The sequence below is a fragment of the Denticeps clupeoides genome, unplaced genomic scaffold (assembly GCF_900700375.1).
Source record: "Denticeps clupeoides unplaced genomic scaffold, fDenClu1.1, whole genome shotgun sequence".
Classification (NCBI taxonomy): Eukaryota; Metazoa; Chordata; class Actinopteri; order Clupeiformes; family Denticipitidae; genus Denticeps; species Denticeps clupeoides.
Window position 1 is genome coordinate 9,937 of NW_021629699.1, and position 23,913 is coordinate 33,849.

At 40.1% G+C, this 23,913-nt stretch overlaps 1 protein-coding gene across 1 annotated transcript; it reads right to left on the minus strand.

Annotated features, from left to right (window-relative positions):
- Positions 1–7,993: 7,993 nt before the first annotated feature.
- On the minus strand, positions 7,994–22,415 carry LOC114771953 (centromere protein F-like). Its single transcript, XM_028965159.1, has 17 exons — positions 22,057–22,415; positions 21,818–21,930; positions 21,312–21,403; positions 20,964–21,228; positions 20,678–20,880; positions 20,466–20,591; positions 20,262–20,390; positions 19,808–19,930; positions 18,923–19,058; positions 14,898–18,076; positions 12,348–14,387; positions 12,123–12,266; positions 11,679–11,783; positions 11,394–11,568; positions 9,963–10,406; positions 9,530–9,708; positions 7,994–8,366 (listed from the first exon to the last, which is right to left on the minus strand). Exons 1-17 carry the CDS (start codon positions 22,413–22,415, stop codon positions 8,160–8,162), a joined length of 8,019 nt encoding a protein of 2,672 aa, XP_028820992.1. The 3' UTR covers positions 7,994–8,159.
- Between the last annotated feature and the right edge of the window lie 1,498 nt (positions 22,416–23,913).

Sequence of the window (23,913 nt, forward strand, 5' to 3'; positions counted from 1 at the left end):
AGTATCTCCTTGTCCATTTTAAAATCATCATCCATGATTACACCCAGGTTCCGTACCAAGGACTTTAATAAATTTGCCAAAACATCAAGTAAGCTTTTTCCATTTGTCATTATGGTATCATTTAATCAATTTTGGAATAAGGCTGTAACATAACAAAGTGTGGAAAAAGTGATGCACTGTGAATACTTTCCGGATGCACTGTAAGTAGCTCTGAATAAGGGTGTCTGCAAAATGCCACAAATGTAAATGTTGAGTAGCGGTGTGAGCCAATCAGAGATAGCTGCAGATGTACATACTACCAGGCCTGGTGAAAGTAACTTTAAAAAAAGCAGTTTTGGCTGCATACTGAGATAGTGTGTTGAAGCATAAACATGAATAAAAAAACATCACTAAAATGCTGCGATGATCATGAGCAATCTTGGAAGGGGATTAAAATGTTAAAGGCCTTATATTGATAAACTATTAAATAAAGGCCTTTTAACATTTACTGAGTGCCTTTTGTTCTTTTTCTTTTTCACTTAAACCATTTCTCACTTAATGGTTTCTTAAAGTAGTCTTGTTAAATGTTACAAGAACTGAACAGAATGTCATTTTTATAATCTGAATTCGTACTGCTGTTACATGTATTCATATATGTATTCACATGTCACATAAAGTCATATTCTTAGAACCAATAATCTATATTCCTTTTACATTCCAGTTGAAGATTGTAGTTACATAATTATGAAAGGTGTTCAGAGTCATACAACCCGCAGCCAAAACAAAAGCTATTTTAATCACGAAAGGAAACCGATCCACAACATATTTAAGAAAATAAAATGAAAAGTTGGGATGAATCATCTTATTGTTTCATAGATAAAAGTGACATGGCTCCATCATTGCTTCACGAATCATCCTGCAGCAAAATTTTTAAACATGGCTTTTAGCGTGCCTCACTTTTTAAAGAAAGTTTGGTACTTGACTTTTGAATTGAGAAGGTCCTATGCATAAGAGGCTTTAACACCACAGTAAAAGCCCTATATGTCTTATAGTATAATGTCTTACAAACTTTCATATATTTTCTGACTATATTCTGGAGAATGCCACTGTATATCTGACCCAAAACCACAATCAAAAAATTAAGCGTTCACTTGTGAAAGTCAGAAGGAAACAGAAACTCGCCAAATCAGTCAAAATGACTGAAAACAATTGAAAGGTTCCTGGAAATTGTTGAGTTTTTTTTAAGCTTGTCCTGAATTTACTTTGGTTTCAGAACACCACCCATTGTCACAATTTTCAAAATAACAGTTATTTCCATTTTTATCAGTTTAGAAGTGTTCATGCTGACCCATTGAACATGTTCATTTCCTGGAGAAAAAAAATGATTTTTCTCTTAAATGAATTACCAATTTTCATGTTACGAATCATAATATATCATCTTCTGTGCATTCAGAAAACCATTCCAAAACCGGAAAAGAGGCCATTTGAAATATCTGTTGTTGTAGACATGTAATGACAGAAAGTCCAGCAGTTCAAAGTAATTATTTAATATGAATATGGTTTGGGGCCTCTCAATCAGCATAATACCAAAGTCTAAAGGAGATTTGGATTTGTGAGTTCAGAAAAAAATGCAACCGTATTGTCATAAAGGACACTGAGAATTTTTCTTGAGAAAGTCTGCCAGAGGTACACAGAGCTTTTATAAAAAAATGTAGTGTCCTGCTGAAGACAGTGTAAAGATGGATTACAACAATGGGCTTTGACAGGCCCTACAGATGACACCCCCCCACACTTGACCATTCTGCACACAAAAAAACTCTAGGAGAGAGAAAAAAGAAGATACAGAGAGGTACCCCTTTCCAGGGTAGAGTGAGCCTGCAAGTGGTGTCAGTGCAGGGTTTGTGTTTTGTCCAATAGAGAAAAAGGCCTACAGTTGTAGAGGTGGAGAAGTCCAAAGATTACTTCACACTCCAACAGCTAGTACAATGCTGAGAATGTTGAGAAGACCAATGAGCTGCACACATATTCTCACATTCCAAAGAGTTTTTTTGTGTGGAGTTTTTCCTTGTGAGCAGAAGGGTCAAGTGTGGGGGGTGTCAACTGTAGGGCCTGTCAAAGCCCATTGAGACATGCTGTGTGTGATTTTGGGCTATATAAGAAATAAATGTTGTAAATGTTGTTGTCAAGGTGAAGTGTCTCGCTCAGGAAAACAGTGGTGGTATGTGAGGTTTGAACCTGTGACTTTGTGGTCATCAACGGTTTTTGTTATTGTTTGTCCAATAAAAGAAAAAGGCCTACAGTTGTAGAGGTGGAGAAGTCCAACAATTACTTCACACTCCACCAACAGCAAGTAAAATGCTGAAAATGCTGAGAAGACCAATGAGCTGCACACATACTCTCATATTCCATTTCTGCCCATTTCTGTAGCATTTAGCCCATTCATCCAGTTAAACTCATCCAGTTAAACCGATCTATAGCCCCTTCAGTGCCTGGGAAGGCATTGAGCACATGGTTTCATAGTGCAAACAACAAATTATTGGGTTGAATTAACTTACTATTGTAGCTATATTCATGGCATTTATGAGATGCCCCTATCCAGAGCAACTTACAATTAGCAGTTACAGGGACAGTCCCCCTGGAGACACTCAAGGTGAAATGTCACAAAGGTAAAGAGGGTGGGAGCAGATCCTTCTCCTATAGAGCTTCGCAGTTGTGGAAAGGCTTGCCGGACAGTGTTCGGGACTCATACTCAGTCTCAGTGTTTAAATCTAAACTGAAAACACATCTGTTTTCTCTGGCCTTCTGTTAAAGTCCCAGACACAGTGTCAATTATTAAGTCCACTTTATCACACAGTCACCCTGTTAAGCACAGACAGTGATAAATTCACCCTAGTTAGGCTGTCCTAGTTAGGGTACCGGGCCACTGTAGCACCAATATACCACTATAACCACATATTTCAGTATCAGTCGTACAATGCCACCGTCTGCCGATGCTTCTGTTTGTTTTCTCCGAGACAGTGAATGAAGCATACAGACTACTGGCATACTCCAGTGAAGAGACCAGCAGATAAATCCTGGTTCCTGGCAACTACTAAACCAACCAGAGGGTCACCACAGCCACCACCACCATAACAACTAAAGCTTCAAGGATTTTCAAATGGACCAGTAGCGTCATAATGGATACGTAATCTACACCATGACACTGAACTACACTTTGTACTTCTCCACCTCTACAAATGTAGGCCTTTTTTCTTATTGGACAATCACAATCCCTGCACTGAAACCACTTGCAGGCTCTCTCTATCCCGGAAGTGGGTTCTCCTCTCTGTATCACTCCTTTCCGAGGTTTCTTCCTTTCTTTCTTACTCTCCTAGAGTTTTTTTTGTGTGTGGAGGCTTGTCAAAACCCATTGAGACATACTGTATGTGATTTTGGGTTATATAAGAAAAAAATGTTGTAAATGTTGTTGTCAAGGTTAAGTGTCTCGCTCAGGAAAACAGTGTTGGTATGTGAGGTTTAAACCTGTGACTTTGTGGTCATCAACAGTTCTACGAACCTTTTGAATGACTATGGTCCAGTGGCACTCAACTGGAGTCATATCATTATCTGCCTGCCAGCAGACCTGGTCCCATTTCAGTTTGTCTACAAAGCAAAGAGATGCCACAGCCCTCCACACTACCCTTTACTCACCTGGAGCAGCAGGGAGCTATGTCAGACTGCTCTTTCGGACTTTAGCTCAGCACCATCCTCCCACATTGACTGGTGTCCAAATTGGCAGATTTGGGACTTCCATAACTCACCTGCAGCTGGATACTAGAATTTCTGTCAGGTAGCTCCCAGAGGGTCAGGCTGGGTCCCCATACCTCCCAATACCTTGCTCTCTGCCCTAGCACTGGGACGCCACAGGGGTGCATGCTCAGCAGGCCCTTTGGGTATTGGATCAGTGTTCAGGTTCTTGGGCATTGAGCTGGAGCGCAAACACCAAGGAACTGCTAAAGAAGGCACAGCAGCTCAGGAAAAAACAGCTCCCCAAGAAACTGCTTTTTACCTTTTAACACTGTTTCATAGAAATTGTACTTATGTACAGACTGTGTGTGGTACAGCAGCTGCAATTACTCAGAAAGGAAGTTCTGTCATTTCACAGAACTCATTACATCCTGATTATTGCCACTTCCAGCTTTTGACATCAAACAAAACATACAGAGCAATGAAAACCAGGACAAACTACCTTAATAAGAGTTTTTATCCAAAAGCAGTCCAGACTCAATACATGCGCTATATCTTCACACAACGTTCAACGTACTATTTTATTTGTTTGTTATTTAAGTTGGTATTATTTACTGTCTCCACACTGTGTTGACTGCATCTTAAATTTGTTTCTTGAGTAGTGACAATGACAATAAATCGCATCTTATCATTGGTAGGTCAGTGTTATGGCAAAGAGGTGCCTCTGGCGATAATTTAGTTCCTGGCATAACAAGCCAATGGAATCCCTGTGATGACTATAGGAGAGCAATAGAAAGTGAAGTTGCTCAAATGCTTTATTTTTCCCTTTTGTGAACTGTGGAATGGTATGGAATATTTAAAATATTTTAAATAATGAAGACATTAAATTTGGTGTGTATTAGGCCATATCTTGTGATATGTTTGACTATTGATGTTAATGGGTACCCCTTTCGGTGTCAGATATACACTGTCAACTCCTGTGGTACTGTTGGTGGATGGAGCGAGACATGATGTCCCAGATGTGCTCAATTGGGTCTGGGGAGTGGGCGGGCCACTTGCAGTAACTGCTGACACACTCCAACCACGTGAGGTCTAACATTGTCGTGCATTACAAAGAACTCAGGGCCAACCGCAGCAGCATATGATCTCTGAGGAGCTCATCTCGGTACCTAATGGCAGTCAGGCTACCTCTGGCAAGCACATGGAGGGCTGTGCAGCCCCCCCAAAAGAAATGCGACATCACACCATTACTGACAAAACATTCTGGGGGATGATGGGTTGTAGGCAGTAGAACATTCTCCATGGAGTCTCCAGACTCTGTCACGTAATCAGTGTGAACCTGCTTTCTTCTCTGAAGAGCACGGGGCACCAGTGGTGATTTTGCCAATCTTGGTGTTCTCTGGCAAGTGCCAAACGTGCTGCATGATGTTGGGCTATAAGCACAACAGCCACTTCTGGACACTGGTTCCTCATACCACCCTCACGGAGTCTGTTTCTGACCGTTTGAGCAGATACATGCACATTCGTGGCCTGCTGGAGATCATGTTGCAGTGCTCCTCCTGTTCCTTCTTGCACAAAGGCATAGGTTGCAGTCCTGCTACTGGGTTGTTGCTCCCTACAGGCTCCTCCATGTCTCCTGATGTACTGGCCTACTGATTGTGCCTCAAAGCTCTGGAAACTACACTGACAGACACAGCATGCACTGATGTGCCATCCTGGATGTGAAGCACTACCTGAGCCACTTGTGTGTGTTGTAGACTCCCATGCTACCACTAGAGTGAAAGCACCACCAGTGTTCAAAAGTGACCAAAACATAAAGCATAGGAACTGAGAAGTGGTCTGTGGTCACCACCTACAGAAAATCTCTTTTATTAAGGATGTCTTGCTGGCACTGCTATCATAAAGCTGTGAAAGCTGCTAAAACCAAACATTCTTCTGATATTATTGAATCTAATTCCCAGTTTTTAATGCTCCACAATCAGCCTACATGAGTAATTCAACTGAACTGTATAAGAACTTCTTCATTAATTAGGTGTTGAGCACCACTGGCCCTCATGTGTCCTCCTTCGTATGACCCCTCCATCTATATCGCATTCTCAGCTCTCTTCGACCAGTTTGAGCCTGTCACTTTATCATATCTGAAAGAAATTATTGGTCATATGAAGCCTTCTGGTCCTCCTATTCCACCCCATCTTTTTAAGGAGGTCTTTTGTACTTTATGTGCTCAGTATTACTAATGGCAGTTTAACCAACAGGATTATACCTGTGAGTTTTAAGCATGCTGTGGCTACACCACTGATTAGTGTTTCAGTTTCTGTTCAAAATCTGTCACAGCACTGAATCTGCACTTGTAAAAGTTGTAAACATTCTTTTAGCCAGATTCTGGCCACTGTGTTATTTTGGTACTCTTGGACCTAACAGCTGCCTTAAACACAGTGGACCATAAGATCCTCCTGTCTTGTTTGCACAACTAGGTGGGCATTCAGGGTAATATTTTAGAGTGGTTTATGTCTTACCTAACTGAGAGAAGTTTTTGTGTCCGTATCGGTGCCACTGAGTCTGCTCCAGCACCTCTCACATGTCTTCTTGGTCCTCTTCTCTTTGTACTTAATTCTATTATTACTTATTCAGAAATATGACGTTCCTTTCAATTTCTATGGCAAGAACAATCAAATCTATATGCCACCAAAACAAGAAAACTCGTATTCAGCAAAATCATTACTGGAGTGTATTACAGAAATTAAAGCATGGATGTTACTGAGTTTTTTACATTTTCATGAAAAAAAGACAGAGGTCATGTTGTTTAGAGCGAGTGATAGTTTAAAATTAGTTCTCGAAGTAAACACTTGACACACAGAATTGACATTTGAAGCACAGATCAGCTCAGTGGTCAAAACCAGCTTTTTTTCATCTGAGACAACTGTAAAGCAACTTCACTCTCTGTGTCACTTTTAAGATTTTTTTAATCCATGCTTTTATTATGAATAATCTGGACTACTGCAACGCACTTTATGTAACCAGAGGTCACTTGATTGACTTCAGATGTTCCAAAATGCTGCCGCAAAAAAAAAAAAACAAGCACATTACTCAAGTTCTAGAATTGGCTTCCGGTTTGTTATCTGTTTCAGTTGTACACTGTGTGATTGACTTGGAGTTAGATTGTGTTGTGTTGTTTATTTTGAGCAATGTATGTTGTGTGATTAGGCCCTTCATGTCTGAGACCATGAAGCTGCTAAGTATGGTGAGTGAGAGAGAGAGAGACTATTTTTAAGATCAACCTTGTTGGATATGAAGTCAATAACGTATTCAATAAAATAAATTGGACCCCTGTTAGATTCATCATGTATAGCCCCCTCTGAATAAACATCCTCTTACTCACTGTACATGTCCTTCAAACTGCCTGGCCCACTCATTAAGAATCCACTCAGCTCTGATTACATGAAATACTGAACACACAACAGGTGGATTCTTAATAAGTGGATTTCTTACAGTCATGCAGAGGAAATGGCCATCACTTGCAATTAAAAAAAAAAAAGTCAATTTACATTCAGCAGAGGCACAGCACCTCTGATGCACAGCAGGTGGAGTCACTCTGTTCCTTTTAAATGATTAAGAGTTAATAAGAGGCTGTAGCGCCAGGAGGTAAACTCAGCACTGCAATTTGGAAACGGAAGGACTCCTCTATTTTACACAGGACAGGAGTCAGCTTCTACCACTAAAAACACTTCCACAGCTATATAGAGTACAGAGAGAGACAGAAATTTGAAGCTTACATGAGCCGCATGAATCTAAATAATGAGGACTGATCACCAGTTCACCATTTTCCCAGGCACCAAAGTATGGGTTATATCCATATATTACATACACACAGTGTTTGGTTTGCATACCAAGGTCATACTTCTAATAGGAGTCATTCATGCAGGAGTCATTCATGCTTGGACCCATAGCCTGTTGGGAAAGGGTCTAGGCTATCCTCTCCACCACCACTCCAGTGACTTTCACAAATATCCACCATTACTGAAAAATATTTTTGGTATCTGAATGAACGCAAAACCTACCAAAAACTTGGAATGATGACTAGGGCATTAAATAAGTGTGGGCAGTTGTAAAGTCACACATTTGTTTTACCACACAGTCATGGGCATTTTGGTATCTGAATTTTAAGGGTACAAATTTAAGACAGACAGACAGAAATAAACAAAGAAAGATAAGACACATTGTGGTAATGAAACTGCTTTAGTAAACTATAAACCAGTGCATTGTAGGTATACAAACGAACAGAGGTGGGTTAGGTGTCTGTCAGGAGTGTAGACAGCTTAAAAGCACATATAAAAAGACAAGTACATACAGTGTCATGAAGACATGACTGAACAAAGAAGAAAACAAAAGAAAGTTTAAAATATGAACTCTATACATACAGCCACCACATCTCTATTGATGTGACAGGTGCTAGGCTACTGAATGTGGCAGTTGTCAGCCTGTTCAGGAGTGCCTGCTGCCTGCAGTTGTTTTTCACACTGCTCAGGACTTTTTCTGAGGTTTTTGGACCTCCGTCTCTTGCCTTCCTGCTGGCTACCAGTGGAGCCATGCTGACCAGTCCCCTGGGGGCTGTTAGTCACAGGAGCCAGAATGTTGGAGGAGATGCCCGCAAAGTCCTTTACCTGTAAATGTTAAGACCAGGTTAAGTATTTCCATTCATGTAATTCCACAAAGTTCTATAAAAGACGGATATAGGATTTTCATTTATGAATAAACTACAGCTGAATGGATGTGGGAGATGGCATGTTTCCGGCCTGCCAGCAGGGATGTAAAATGGGTTCTGACCCAAACCTGTCAGGAGCCTAATCTGCCTGACTGAGCGCGACACATTTTCCCCCGGACTGGAGGATTAGCCAAACTTGGGCCGACACAACACCCCTGGCAAACACAAGTTCCTGGTGGACCCTGCTCAATTAAAAAAGACCAGTCAAGACCAGTCCCATCTAAGCACCCCGAGAGCGTTGTACTTTCCCAGAAAACCCATAAACCCCAGCGAGATTAAGTTATTGTCTGTGTCAACGTGTGTGTGAAAAGGGAACTCGTTCTGTTTTACTTAGCCACTTCCACCACATTGACCCATTACAATAGATGTTCTGTTGCCCATCTCCTTTAAAACAAAAAAGATGAGGGAAAATACATGAGTTTGTCAGGTAAGCAAGGTATCAAGGGATTTACTGTTCTTCGTTCACTGTTGTAATCAAGAACCAAAGTCATCTATTTTAAGACTTATAGTAAGACTAAAACTAATAGTATCTGCATGTTTACAAAACTGAATACATGTATATTTGTAATGACGATGGCAGTAACATTTTATATAATACTTCAAATTGTATAGTTATTATTGTATTAAAATTATATTTATTTTAACAGTATATTTTAATTACTTTTGTAATATGAAAACTGTTCTAAACTACCAATGAACTGTACGGTTTATAGTAGTCCATCATCATATTAACATTGTAATTATTAGTGCACTAGGCATTTCAACTAGTAGACAGACAGATAGAGGCAAGGCATGTACTGAATGAGATATGGATCAGGTTTTACAGCAGCAATTAAAAGGCCTTTCGTGAATACTGCTAAAGTGCCACAACATTTATGAACATCTCATAGGTGATCCACAGGAGTCATGGTGTTGGCTAATTAAATAAATTTCTTAAACACACTCAGGGCCAGCATGAATGGTGCCAGCGAGCCAAGTCTCCACTCCACTTTCCTTCTTTATAGCTTCAAACATGCTGAAACCAGTGAGAAATGTAAAAACACTGTGTGTATTTAGACTCACTCTCAGTGGGCTGTCATTTTCTTGTGGTGGTTGGGGGCTGCGCTTAGCTGTACTGTTCAATGAGGCCATCTGCTGGGTGGTCAGGGACTTCTGGGCTGCCAAGCGAGGACTGCTCCGCTGCACTGTGGTGCGACGCACGATGAATGGGCTGCTCTCCCCTATTGGAATGTCAGCAAATCCTTTATAAAAAAAACAAACAAACAAATAAATAAATAAGCATGAGATCCCCATTAGTTCATAAATGCTGTCAGCAAAAATGAGACAATGTGTTCAGATCATAGTTAGATCATTTGTAAGCTTCTGGGTCTTCATAAATACTCTTACTAATTAGTGTCACTCAACTTTCCAGAAAATGGAAAGAACAAGTACAAAAGAAAATAGCACTTTATAACTATTGAACTCGACAGGATAATTTAACAGCCCTCCTGCTCACCCTTCATCACCCGATCTGGAAGGCCTTCGGGCCTGAAATCATCGTCGTCATTGTTGGTGTGAGGCTGGGGGGTTGCTCCAGCTCGAAGCCGTTTGGCGAGGCTTTGCAGGGCCTCTTGGGCCCTGACAGGTGTCTCAACTGCAGATCTCTGTCTCTTCCCTGAAAGTGGACCCTCTGTTTCCTCCTTTGAAGATGGACTGTTCTTTTTTCCTGTGGATTTGCCGGTCGCAGACCTTCTGCTTGTAGCAGGAGTCTCTTGGCTGGAAAGCTGCTTGACCCTATTCTGCAGTGTCTCATTGAGCTCTTCCAGCTTGTGCACTTTTACCATTAAGCTGCAACACCGGTCCATGCTGTCATCTGCTTCCTTGGATTTCTCTTCCATAGCCTCCTTCAGATCCTTCATCTCAGCCTTGAGCTCTTCAATATTACAATCACATCCAGCTGCTGAGATACAGATGAAGCGCAGCTACATTTTATTTAAGCATAATAAGGCTTAACATTAAGGAATCTAATCAAATCAAAATAGCAAATAGCAAATAGTGTCCACAAACAGAGCATCCTCTTCTAAAACTGGGCAACATGTTGAGTTTTTGAGAAATATTGATATATTGGTTGATAGAAATCAATAAAATGTGACTCTCTTAACCCCATTTTCCAGATAGCAAAAATACCACATGGTGATATGGTTAAACTCTTCTTAATACTTAACATATACATATACAAAACATTCTATTCCTCCGACCCTGCCTGTCTCTCCCCCCCACATGAAGACGGCACAATGCCCCCATACAATCAATCAGTTCCCCCTTCACGGATTTTAAATTTCAGTAACCTGTCAGAGGTCATCCTTGACCTACACAGTTGACAGACTAGTTTAGCAGGCACAAAATCAGAAAGAACTGCTGTTTGTGTTCTCATTATGTACTATTATTATTGTTTGAGGGCACTGAATAAGGGATTGAATTAGTTGGAATTTAGACTACGGAGAAGGAAGTACTTGGATAAAGACTGAACCTTTCAGCAGAAAAAAATTTAGTATGCAGGAAAAGGACATTAGAAATTTTCCCCATTGTTTTTGCACTGTATCTTTTCCTGTTACATTATTTTAATTAACGTGTCTTTTGTTACAAAGGAAAATAACTTTTTTTTCATTCTAGAAACATTATTTAATATATATATTTTTAGCCATATGTGCACACTCAGCTATATGTTAATAACAGTGTGTGTGAGATATTTGGGACAGATATTTGCCACAGCCATGTAGCCACATAATTATACAATGTAATTGTGATGTTGTCTTCTCATGTAGCGTCTAAAATTTTGGCTGCAGTTCACTTCATAGGTCTCATTTGATACCAGTAGATGCATGCAAATCCCATCATATTTCAGGAATACAAAGAGATGCCTGTCTAACATGTGAAAGATGCTCACCTGGAATCTGTGTGGCTTTGAGATTGTCAATTTGCGCAGCCTGTTTCAGGTTCTCCTCTGAAAGGATCAGCTTTTCGCTCTCCAGCTGTTTGCAGGACTTCATCCACAGGTTCATCGTGCTGAGGGAACTGTCTTTCTCTTTGGCAAGCTGGTCTGCTCTACTGGTCAAATCAGCCTGAAAAGATCACAGACCGCTCAAACACAGTAAATGTCTCTCACAAGCAATTGAAGCAAAATACCTGGCAATACCTATAAGACAGTATAAGACACGCGTGAGACACGTACTTGAATATTTTGACATGTCTCGTGTTTTCTCTTTAGGGCTGAGAAGGCGTGGTTCAGCTCTTCCAGGTTGGACTTCAGGCTGCCATTTTCAGACAGAAGTTCTTGCTGAAGGAGATATTTCACACTTTGATGAACTATAATAATTGACGCAACGGTTTAGCATGTGTGGGTGTGTTGATATCAAAAGGTCTGGTTCCTGAACTGAGTTGGACTAGTGTGTCTCGTTCCCTCTGTGTCAGTCATGCTGAAGCTACCACAACCTTAATCATTAACAGGGGGGCAGTGAATAAAGCAGCTCAGCTACTGTGGAAAATACCTTTCACCTTTAAGGATTAAGCACAAACTAATTGAATTAAATATTTATTACAGAGTATTTATTATAATCTCAATCATGATGATTTTTTCTGAGGTAACAAAACATCCACAAGATGCATTAAAACATACTTTATAGGTCTGTGCCTGAAGTTGAGTCTCTTGAAGTTGGGCAGAAAGTGTAACTTTGTTTTGTTCCCAAGCCTCCTGCATCATCTTTGCTTCAACCTCCAGTTGATTCTGAAGATTAGTGTTGTTTTCATGAACCACCTTAAGCTAAACAGCACATTGATTAGGAAATTAATACAGAAAAACATACAACATACTTAACAATAAATACACTGTGTGGATACGCACCTTCTCAGTGAGTTCTTCATTCATCCCTTTAGTGGCTTCCAAACGATTTTCCAAATCCTTAACACCGGTCTCCAATGAAGCAATGGTGGACACCAAGCAATCATTCTGCTTAGACTGCATCTGGGCTTTGTCTTCCCATTGTGCTGCAGCTTCTTGCAGCTCTTTCTTCAGCTTCTTCCAATTATCCCCCTCTTCCACACAAGACTGAAGCTGAGTGACTTGAGAGAGCAACTGTTGATTTTCCTCCAAGTGGCTGGAAATCTCTACCTGTTTTACTGCCAAGTCATTCTGAATGTTTAGGATTGCAGACTGCAGTTCGGTTTTCAAATTCTCAGTTTCAACTAACTTTTCACCAAGTTCCTTGTTTTTATCCTCCATGGAGTGAAGGTTACGAGTGACATCTTGCTCTTTCAAAAGTGTGGATTCAAGTTTGTCTCTGCAGCTTTGGAACTCATTCTCAAGGACAACAATTTTAGCCTGGAGATTGTCTACTATGGCTCTATGGTTAACTTCAGAACCAGCCATTGTTTTTTCAACACTTTCAAGCCTCTCGGAGACCTCATGGATTGATGCCTGTAATTGTTTGGTAAGTTCATTTTTTTGTAGAAGCTCTTTCTCAAGGTTCTCCTTTTCTTCTTTCAGACCATTCAATTTCATGTTTGTCTCCATGATTTCCTTCATGAGTTCTTTCTTTTCAGTTTCAATTTCCTCCAGCTCAGCACGGGTTATTTCTGCCTGAAGGATGGCCTCTTCAAGGCCCTGCTCAGACATCTCCTTCTCTTGCTCAAGTTTTTCAATGCTGTCCTGAAGGGAGTCTGTCTTTCTCTGTGCTGCCTTCAGCTGTTCATTCATGTAAGTCTTCTTCCTCTCATCAGCCTCTATACGGACCTTCAGCTTTTCAATGCCTTTTCTCATTTGCACCACTTCTTCCTGGGTAGAGATCAGTCTGGATGCAATTCCACCCTTCTCCAAGAGAGAAGATTCAAGTGACTGTGACAGTTTAAAATTTTCTTCCTGTAGAGACTGGATTTTAGAAACCATTGTCTCAGATTCTCTAAGAACCACATTTTCTTCTCCTTTTAACAAATTAAGTTCTTTCAACAGATTGTCCTTTTCTTCAGTAAGTTTAGCACTGTCCTGCTCCAGGGCCTGGCACTGTTGAATGAGACTCTCTTTTTCATGAATCATTATGTTAGTTTTGTCACTAACCTCATCGAGCTGTCTCTTCCCAAAATGAATGTCCTCCTCAAGCACTTTGATCAACTCTCTGGCATCAGCATGGTCCTTTTCCAGAATCTCTGCCTTTTCTTTCCACTTGATGAGAGACAGGATTTCACTATCTCGCTCTTCTGAACATTGTAGGAGTTCTTGTTTCAGTTGTCCACCTTCAGCCACAGTTGCATTCAGCTGTTGCTCAAGAGAGGCACAGTTTGTCTTTTTTAATTCCAACTCTGATTCTAGCCTCTGTTTTTGTTCCAGTAAGACATCCATATCAGTCTCCATAGACAAAATGTGTTTCTCCAGATTGGCCTTTTCAGATCGAGTCCTCTTGAGTTCACACTCAACCTGGAAAAATTTCTCATCCCACTCGCCTTTTGACACTTCTAAGCTCTCCAGCATCTCAAGCACATCTGCCAGCTGAGACTTGGATGTCTGCAGTTCCAGTTTTAGAGATGCATTCTCATTTGTCAATTCCTCAACCAGATTATTTAACATTTGTTTCTCTTGAATAGCAGCATTTAATTTAGTAGATACAGAAGACTGTTCTTTCTCTAGCTCACTGACCTTCTTCTCCAAGTCCTTGCAAAAAGCTTTCCTCTCTGCCATTTCCGATGACAAGACTTCAAAATTAGACTGCAAAGCTTGAAATTCTTCCTGCTTCATTTGACTCTCCTCACCATGTTCATGAACCAAAGGCTTAGCATCAGAGTCACCTGATGGTGGTTCAGCAGAGGTCAACCCACTGGAAATATTCAATGAGGATTCATTCTTCAATTTGCTATGATCATTTTCACCTGGTACTGAGGGATCTTCAGTTGCCTATAAAATGTCAACATTTGTAATTAATCACTATTTTTCAAAAGCTACATTATATTAGCATAATACAAATGTAATACAAAACAACATCTCAGTGTATGCACAAATGCATTAGATTACTCAACAAATACACAAAGTGCAATTTTTAGATGCTGCTTTTCCTATGTAAATGCCAGCAATGTATGCCTAGGTCTTTTGTATATTTCTTATTGTATTTAGTTTTTTGTTACTTGTACCTAACACAACTTGAGCGTTTGTGGTTACTTCTGTTTTTTATTGAATGCTTCAAATTGATTATTATTGGGAAAAAAAACAATTCCTCATACTTGCATATTTTGATGGTACCCAATGAGTTAATGCTATAAGCTTGATTTATGTCATATTGCAGTTTCCTTAAATTAGAGGGTTATTATAGGCTATTAGAGGGTTGCATGATTTATTAGATAACAGTCTGAGTGTTGGCATTAATGAAGGAAGTAATTGTTGATTCGCAGGCTACTACGTGTGGCTTACCTGTGACAGACTCTCCAGGTCATCTACCAGCAAGGAACGAGAAGCAAGGTCGAGCTGCTCCATCTGTAATCTTGCCACCTCCAGCTGGGAGGACATCATCTCCACGTGCTGCCTTTCATCAACAAGTTTCGCTTCTAGATCATTTTTTACAGCGTCCATTTTCTGCTGCAAATCCTGTAACTCTGCGGCATGTTGTACTTTAAGTTGCTTTACTTGTGACTCCCTTTGATCATCGAGAGTTCGTACGGCTTCCTCAAAAGCTTCAGACAGCTGTTCCAGTTCTATGGACTTCTGTTGCAGTTGCTGTTCAATTGACAAAACATCTAAATTGACCTGCAAGGATGCTTCAGCCGTGGTTAGGGCAGATTGTGAATTTGAATCCTCCTCCTCCTCAGGGAGAGTTGAGGAAATTGGATCCATCGCTGCAGTCGCTGTGGGTTCCATCACAAAGGTGTCATCGTCCTTTTTGATATGAAGTTGTTCGAACAGAGACTGTTGGCCTGAGACTTGGGAAAGCAAATTGTCATTCTGGTCTTTTAATGAAACAAGCTCATCCTGGAGGTCTTTGATTTGCTGACAGAGGACAGCCTGTTTTCCACCAAGTCCTGCATTTTCTGCTGTGATTAACTCACACTGTTGTGTTGCTTTCTCTGTAGCATCCTTAAGAGTCTCAGATTCATTTGTAAGGTTTTGTGCAACTTCTTTCAGGCTGTCATTTTGTTTTTTTAACAAATCAATGTTCTCAAGTGCCTTTTGATGTTCCTGTTTGAGCTCTTGCAATTCAGAATCCAACCCATTCTTCTGATCTGTGAGGTTATTATGCATTGCCTCAATATTGACACGTCTACAAACCTCTGTTTCCAAACTTAGTTTCAGGTTCTCAGCTGTAGCTTGAAGAGATTCCAATTGCGAACCTAATGAATAATTGTGCTGCTTATGCGCATCTTCTAAGCATGCAGTCAACTGTGAAATCTCTGTGGTTTTCAAAGAGAGCTGCTCTTGGGCATCATTCAGTTCAATTTCTACAGTAGACTTGTGCAACTCACTCTTGTTTAACTTTTCCTCCAGAAGGCTTATGGTACCTTTAAGTTCCACAATCTGTGAATCAAACGAGTTCATGCAGGCTTCGTTGTCTTCAAGATCCATTTGGAGCATCTCCAGCTGAACCTTAATTTTGTTCATGTTAATGTTTTTTTCTTTCAGGTTGTTCGACACTCGGTCCAGCTCCAGTTCCTTTTCAGACAGCTTATCTTTAAGTCTTTGGGTCTCATGTTCTTTGTTTTCTTCACGGCTCTTGTGAGCCACAAGAACAGTTTTCAGTGCCTCTAACTCTTGTTCTAAAGACAGAGTAGTGTTCCTGTTATTTTCCAGGTTCTGGCATACCATAGTGTAGGAATCATTAAGTTCAATGAACTTCTTGTTACACGTGTCAAGCTCTTCTCTCAACTTGAAGAGTTTCTCTTGGGCCTCTGTGGTTTCACAACCCTTACTCTCAACCTGAGCCTGAAGTACTTTAATCTGCTCTTCAAAGCATTTTTGTTTTTGAGCCTGGAACTCACTTTCAACACAATGATTTTTGGACATAGAAGTTATTTGTGATGAAAGTTCTTTGATCTGTGAATCATGATGCTTTTGGAGATCCTGAGACTTGCTCTTTAACTCTGCACACAACTTGGTAGAAGTGTCAAGCTCACTTTGCACTGTGGCTGACCTCTCAGCAGCATTCCTTTTCTCAGCCAGCTCATCTGATAGAGCTGACAACTTCTTATTAATTTCATTTTTCTCTTCAGAGAGAGCATCATAGAGTTCTCGAAGGCTCTGGTATTTTTCAGATATTTTATTCTTCTCCTGTTCAGTTTCTTTAAGTTTCTCTGACTGTACTGAGTATTTGTTCTTGAAGTCTGAGTTTTTTATGGTCTCTTCATTAATCCGACCCTCAAGTTCTTCTGTTCTCATCTTCTGTGTCTGTAATTCAGCAGATGTTTGCGCAAACACATCCTGCAATTTATCTAAAGCTAATTTTCTTTGCTCTGCAGCTACAGCAAAATCACTACATTGAACTTGAAGAGATGACCATGACCTAGCCTCTTCAGAGAGAGAACTGATCTCATTCATTAGATTTTTTTCTCTGCAATCTGCTTCAGCAATCTTCTTCAAGAGATCCTCATTTACTTTGAGAAGATCGTTGAGTTTTTCTTGCAACTCTGAACTTAATTCCTTTTGAAATTTTAGAGCCATTTCAAGAGGAGATATGTGATTTTTCAACAAAAGAATCTCCTGTTCAAATATGATTGCATTCAACTTTGCTTGCTCTGCCTCATCAGCCTTATGAGATAACTTTTCATCAGACTCCTTCATCAGAACATTTTTCTGTTCCATTAGTGTAACAATCTGTTCCTCCTGGAGGGCCATGGACTCCTTAAGGTGCAAAATTTCATTTTTGTTCAGGTCAATTATGGCATCCTTAGACTTGACCAAGTCACAGGCACTTTCATACTGTGCCAGATGTTCACAACGAGAGTGCTCCATTTTTTCAATCTTGCTGACTTCCTGTTGGAGTCTCACCTCCAGTTCTTTCATGTGTTCCTGTAGAGCAGTGATCTGAACCATTGCATTTTCTTTGTCTTTAATGTATTTCTGATTCACCTCATTATATTTTTGCTGCATTTCCTCATACATTCGATTTTGTTCTTCCAACTCTGAGCATTTGTTGAGGAGCTCACCTTTGAGAAAATCGATCTGAGACAATTTTTCTGTTTCCTGCTCCTGAAGTCTCTCTTGAAGATCTGCATGCGCTTTGGTCAAATCTTCTGTGTTTTTTTCCAACTCACCTATTTTGTTAAGCATTGTCTCACGGTCATTCTCTGCATTCTGGATCAGATGCTTCTTATGATCTTTCCACTGAAGGATGCTTTCGTATTCCTTCTTCATATGTTCAATTTCATTTTGCTTTGAATTTTGGGTCATGTGAAGATCACGGTTTTGTTGCTCTAACTCCGAAATCTTACTGGACAGTTGTTCCACTTGGATTTTCTGCTTCTCATGAAATTTCATTTCCTTTTCTTCAAGAGCCTCAATAGTTTTCTTGAGGTTAGTAATTTCCAGAACATCTGATCTGCTTTGATTTTCTAATTTGACTTGAAGGGACTTTAGCTGTTCACTCTGAGTTTCAGTTTTTGCTGTGCAGAAAGGTAAAAGATCATTTACTTATTTAAATTACTTTATACATTCTGAGCAAAACGTACAATTTAAATAAGAAAGTCATTTATAAAAGACAAATAAAACAATTAAAGAATAATGCAGAATATTGAAAAACGTTACAATTTGGGCACATTTAGCAAGTCATTAATTACTTCTATCGGTCAGGTGCTCTTCAGGCGCACTTGCCACTCTTGGTTTGCTACCAGCTTGAAACATTTTCCTTTCTTTCTACCTGTGCACTACTACCTTCCAATAGAGAGCACAAATACAGACATCCCAACTAGCAAAGAGAGAGGAAGACGAGGAGGGGAGCGGCCTATAGAAGTCATTTTTGCACTCGCATCAACCTCATCAACTGAGTCTTGCGTGACTGAACCAAAAAACAAAAACAAAAAGAAATTTCTGCTCATTTTTACATCCAATCACCGAGAAACTCCATGCTTGGAAACCATGACGGTCGGCGGAGTTACTTTTTTAGGGGAGGGGTGCATGAGAAACGAGAGGCAACCTTTCCCCTTATGACAACATCAGAGGAGATATTCCAGATCTGAACCTCTGAGCTGCCGCTCTCTGAACAGCAAAGCAGAATGGCCAAAGCACTCTTTATACATATCGCCATTTTTAGCCACCATAGCAGGACCATAGACAGGCTAGGGATACTTGTAGGGATACTCGTATTAATGTTAAATAATCGCACAAATTGAAAGTCATGATAGGGGACCTTTAATAAATTGTGAAACCCCGAACAGGAGCACCTGAACTGACATGGCAACTATATGTAAAGTTTTATTAACTTTGTTAAGTTGACAGCAATGCCAGCATACCTTTCAAGTCCTCCACCACGTTACGGCTGTGCCTGAGATTTTCTTCAGTACCTTTTGCCTCTTGTTCAAGCTGAACCAGTCTCCTAGACCCTTGCTGCAGCTGACTGCTGAGGGTATTGTTCTCTCTCTTAATTTCCTGTAATGGAGCCTTGAGTTAATCTTGTGCAATACATAAGGTGAATAAAGCTACACAAAAGAATGCAAAAAAAAAACAACAGCTCCAAAATAGCCACTGACCACCTCAGTAAACTATAAATTTATTCAGAAAATGTCTCTGGTAATGAATAGGGATCATGTGGGATGGGTGACATTACAGTAACTGAGCTTTGGATATTGTTCTTTCATTTATAATAAATAGCTTATTCTCATTTTCAAATGATTAGAAATATAATTTGCTGCTGAATATCATCTAAATATAATCAAGATATTTATATTAACATCATGTCCAATATAAGAAATATATTTAGAAATTTTTGTAGCAGGAGAAAGCGAACTATGTTTTTAATTATTTTTTATTTTAAGACAACCTCTTTTTGCCTTCATATCGGCTTTGTTCAATATTATTATCATCACAAGATGCTCATTAACATGGATGATAAGAAAGTGTTCAGCATAAACCTTCACGACTGCTGGAAACCATTCGTGTTGTCTAACATAAGTTAAGGTGGTGGAGAGAAGCAGAGATCTGAAATGCTGCCATCATAGCAAAAGCTCCCTTCTTTGGAGAGACTCAAATGTTCAACTTGTTGGCTTCTTTGTTGATTACATAAATGTGTTATTTCATAGTTCTGTGTCATCTACAATGTAAAAAATGCAAAACCCATAAATAAATAGGTGTGTTCAAAAGTTTGACTGGTAACATCTCATATAATAAAAGCAACTTACATCACAGTTTTTGTTCAGCTCCATCTCTTTTGCTTGACTGGCTTGTAACCCTTGCTCTGATCTCAAGAGTTTCTGTTTCTGCTCCTCCAAATCCTTTTCCAAATGATTCTTCAGAACAGTTATCTAGGTAGTGGAAATAAAATTCACATGAATTTAACATAGAATCATAAAGCCTCAACAGAACTTCCTACAATTGAGTACAGCCCTCAGGATGATTCTAAAACCATTACAGACGAGTTTGCCTGTAAATTAAATCCTGTTCACATTTGATGAAATTATTGTAATTTAAGATACATACGTGTTAGACAGTACATAGTGAAACAGAACGACGTTTCACAGGAACCAGGTACTACATGTAACATTTATAACCCATTTATCTGAGATTTTGTTTGAGAGGAAAAACAAGTTGTTTAACAGGTGTTTAAGGCTTTAGTGATACTTGGTGATAACGCACCTTTTCAACTTCAGATTGTAACATGTTGCAATCTTTTTTCCCCTGCTGTATCTCTTGACTCGTCTTTGTCTTCATTTGGCTGAACTGCTGTTCAAGTGCTTGATGTGAGTTTTGAAGATGAGCAAGTTCCTGTGGAGGAGAAGGTTGAGACAGTATTTACCAAGAAACCCACTCCAACATTACCTGGCAAATTTCTTAACAAACCTTCTGACTGTCCTTTTCCTGATCTTTAAGCTTCTGTTCAAGAACCAGTCGAGCACTATCGGCATTGTGTCGTTGACAATTCATCTCCTCTGTCACTTGCTTCAGCTTCTGCTCAACCGACGAACACTATTAAAGACAAGAGGAAAAATGTATAGAAATGAATGAATCGTGACAGTAGTGAGAATTTCACAAGCAGTAACAACATTTACTACCTTAGATAAAGCCTGTTGGTGCTGAGATGACACATTACTAAATTCATCCCTCATTTTCCCCAGTTCCTTTTCTTTGTCTGCCAGATCTTTCTTGGTTTTTTCAAGCTGGTTTTGGATTTCACTGAATCTGTTAATCTGGTTTTTCATGCTTTTATCCTGGCTTTGAAGACTGAACTCCAGTTCTGTCACCTTAGCCTTCAAATCTGAAATAAGAGAAAGTGAAAAGTTATTAAAAAAATAATAATAATAATCTGGGACTGCTGAAGCATTGACATAACGTGCAAACCTTGATTCAAGTTTCTCAGCTGCTCAGCTTGCTGCACAGTGAATGCATCACTATGTGACATGAGTGCGCTTTGATGGTTTTGCTTCAGTGGTGTTTCTGCTGTATTCCACATCAGACCTGACCCTCTTTGACTCTGTTTGGATGGGGTCTCCATGACACTGCCTGTCTGACGGCCCTGAGCTTGCTCCTGTTGCCATGGGAATATGGAAGAACAGGCCTGCTGCCGGGCTATGTCCTTGTAGCTCACAGAGGACTGGTTCAATACCTTCAAAGAAATTAACACCAGTTGTTATATTGGGTGCAATTACAAATCCATCACCACAACATAAAACATATTTATGCGATTACCTTTACTTGCAAGACTTTCAGCTCTGTTTCCAGTCGCTTCCTTTCTTCAAATTCGCGGCTGTACTTTTCCTGAAGCTCCTCAAGTCTTAAGTCTTAAATCAATTTCATTGTAAATATATATCATGATACAGTGCGCATTGTCAGACCTAACATATTGTTCTGTGAATCTGATAGAAAAAATATATTTTAAATAATTGGTAGGAAGGTGCCATTGTCAAATCAAAGATCTAAATAAATGAGAGAAACCATTTAGTCACCCAATGAACCCCAAAGTGAATAGGATAAAAAGAATGGTTGGTATTAGTTTTTTGTTTCAGTACAAAATAATCACTTCAGATTTACATGATGTTGGCTCAGTGCACCCTGGAATCTAATGGCAGTTAGTGTACATTGAAATTATACCCTTTTTAAATTATTTAGATTAGTTTTAAAATATTTTACAGATTAGAATGACAACAGCGTGTTGCATATTACTTTTGTATGTACAAAGACATGTATTACAATACCATGTTGCCTGTAGCTTGGAGTAGGAGGGGCAGCGGTGGTCTTCTGTGGAGTAACATAGGGTTGTAAATCCGCCACACTGGGGTTCTGGGACCTTTCAAGTTCACTTTTATACCTGAAGACCACAAATTACATTGACACAGCCATGCATCATAAGCAAAATTTGAACTAACCGCAGCCTATGATCATTTAAACACCTTGTCAGTAAAATTTAACACAAGACATTGTGCATTGCACTTACTTTTTGACCTCTTGCTCAAGCCTCTCTATTTGCTTTTTGCTGGAGTTGAGTTGACCTTCCAGGTAATTGACCTGCTGCTCCTTCACCTGAAAATCATGTGTCACCTTCACTCTGGCCTTCTCCAGGTTTTCACACGACTCCACCAAGGACTGGTTTTCCCTCTTGAGCACAGCGGATTCGTTTTTCTCAGAGTCCATCTTTTGCTTCTGCTTTTGAAGTGCAGCTTCCAGAGAGTCCAGCTGGAACTGTTTCTGCTGTCGCTCCTTCTTCAGCTTGTCCAGTTGGCTCTCGATCTCCTGGATCTTTTGAAGAGCCCTTCCAGGGAGCCCGTCCTTCCACTCTTCAACGGCCCAACTCATTTTGGATCAGATTGTCTTCTTGTATGTTAAACTAACATGATCTATGGATGAAATAACACGAACGTTTAAATGCAACGATCTGTTGATAATAATAATCTACTAATCTTCTCTAGTTAGATTAATGTAGACAAATAATAGCCGAAAACGTAGAAAGTCATGTACATTAAATTTGAAACATCTAAGATTTTACAAAAACTACGTGTATCACTGCACCTAAACAACAACTATACTACGTTATAATAATTACGTTTGTAAAGACACCCCGTCTTGCCGCTGACAGCCTCCTAGATGCCCAAAAACACACACAATGAATTCAAACACGGTCCCACGTTTGTCGCAACCAACCAACCAGTCCGATCATTGGTGAGCCACAGGAAGCCTCTACCCCATTGGATGTCAACGCATACTTCCGGGAAAACGTGAATTTGATTGGCTAAGAAAATTTGAACGTCTTCTCGCCCACTTCCCGCCCTGCGTTGTCACGGAAACGCCTCTGTAAAAGCGCGTTTCCAGCGTGTTAATTTATTTCAGGATTTATTAATGCTTTTGGTCGGTGGCGTTGTTGTTTTTGTATTCCTTTTAGGTATTCCTCTCACATGAATCACTTTTAATCTGACATTATCAATTTCAAATTTTGTAGATATGACCGAAATTAAATGCATTGTAAACACGTCCGTAAACCACATCCTGCTTGAATTATTCTACTAATCGTTAATATTGTGTAAGGTTGAAGTGGCTCCAACACCACTATATTGATTGCTGGTATTTATTCTTGCATAGTAAAACACGCAACCATTCCGGTTTAAATGGTCTGATTCATGTAACGTACGTCCCCAGACTGTTTTCCAAGTGTCGCCGCTAGATGTACTGTTCTTTGGAAATACGGTGTTGTTCTGGATTTAAAGGGGCACTGTTGCACAGAGATGGGGAAGAAATTACCTCTGCGTATTTATCTCCATAGTGGTTACTGTGGTACTGTGGCTGATGTGGTAATTCGTCCCACTCGGCAGGGTGGATGGCGGCACAGCAGGTCCGGTGGTCTGCATGCTGGAACCAGCCTCTTCATTAACTGACCACTGTGACGTTTTTGTGGCCAGTGTGGTTTATAAGGTGGAGCAAGGTGGGGTACCGGTGCGTGCGATTAATGTGAACAAGGGGACTCGCCTGTTATGTGAGGGGATGACTGTGGGCACAGTGGTGACTGACATTGAAGTGTGGCATGGTGCAGAAAATTATATGAATACTGAGTATCATTCTGTCCAAAAATTGACCGGGCAGCCTGTTTTAGGCCCGCAATGTAAGGGTTTTAGTGACCTGAGGCCCACGCAATTTGTGCCTTGTTAGACCGCCATGCTGTAGCATTTAGTACGGGGGACATATCTGGGATGAATGCGTCTCACATTGCACCAAATTATTATGGGGAGTGCAAGGATAATGAAACCATCTAAATGTAACCTGTTCTCCACTGAAGTGCGATATCTGGGTCATGTAATATCAG

Excerpts from the sequence above, each read along its gene's own strand:
- LOC114771953 (XM_028965159.1), bottom strand. The coding sequence starts at position 22,415 with ATGAGTTGGGCCGTTGAAGAGTGGAAGGACGGGCTCCCTGGAAGGGCT. Across the intron at positions 21,229-21,311 it reads TGAAAGTCTTGCAAGTAAAG|GTATTGAACCAGTCCTCTGT; the intron begins GTAATCGCATAA and ends ATTTCTTTGAAG. Across the intron at positions 20,592-20,677 it reads ACCAACAGGCTTTATCTAAG|TGTTCGTCGGTTGAGCAGAA; the intron begins GTAGTAAATGTT and ends TGTCTTTAATAG.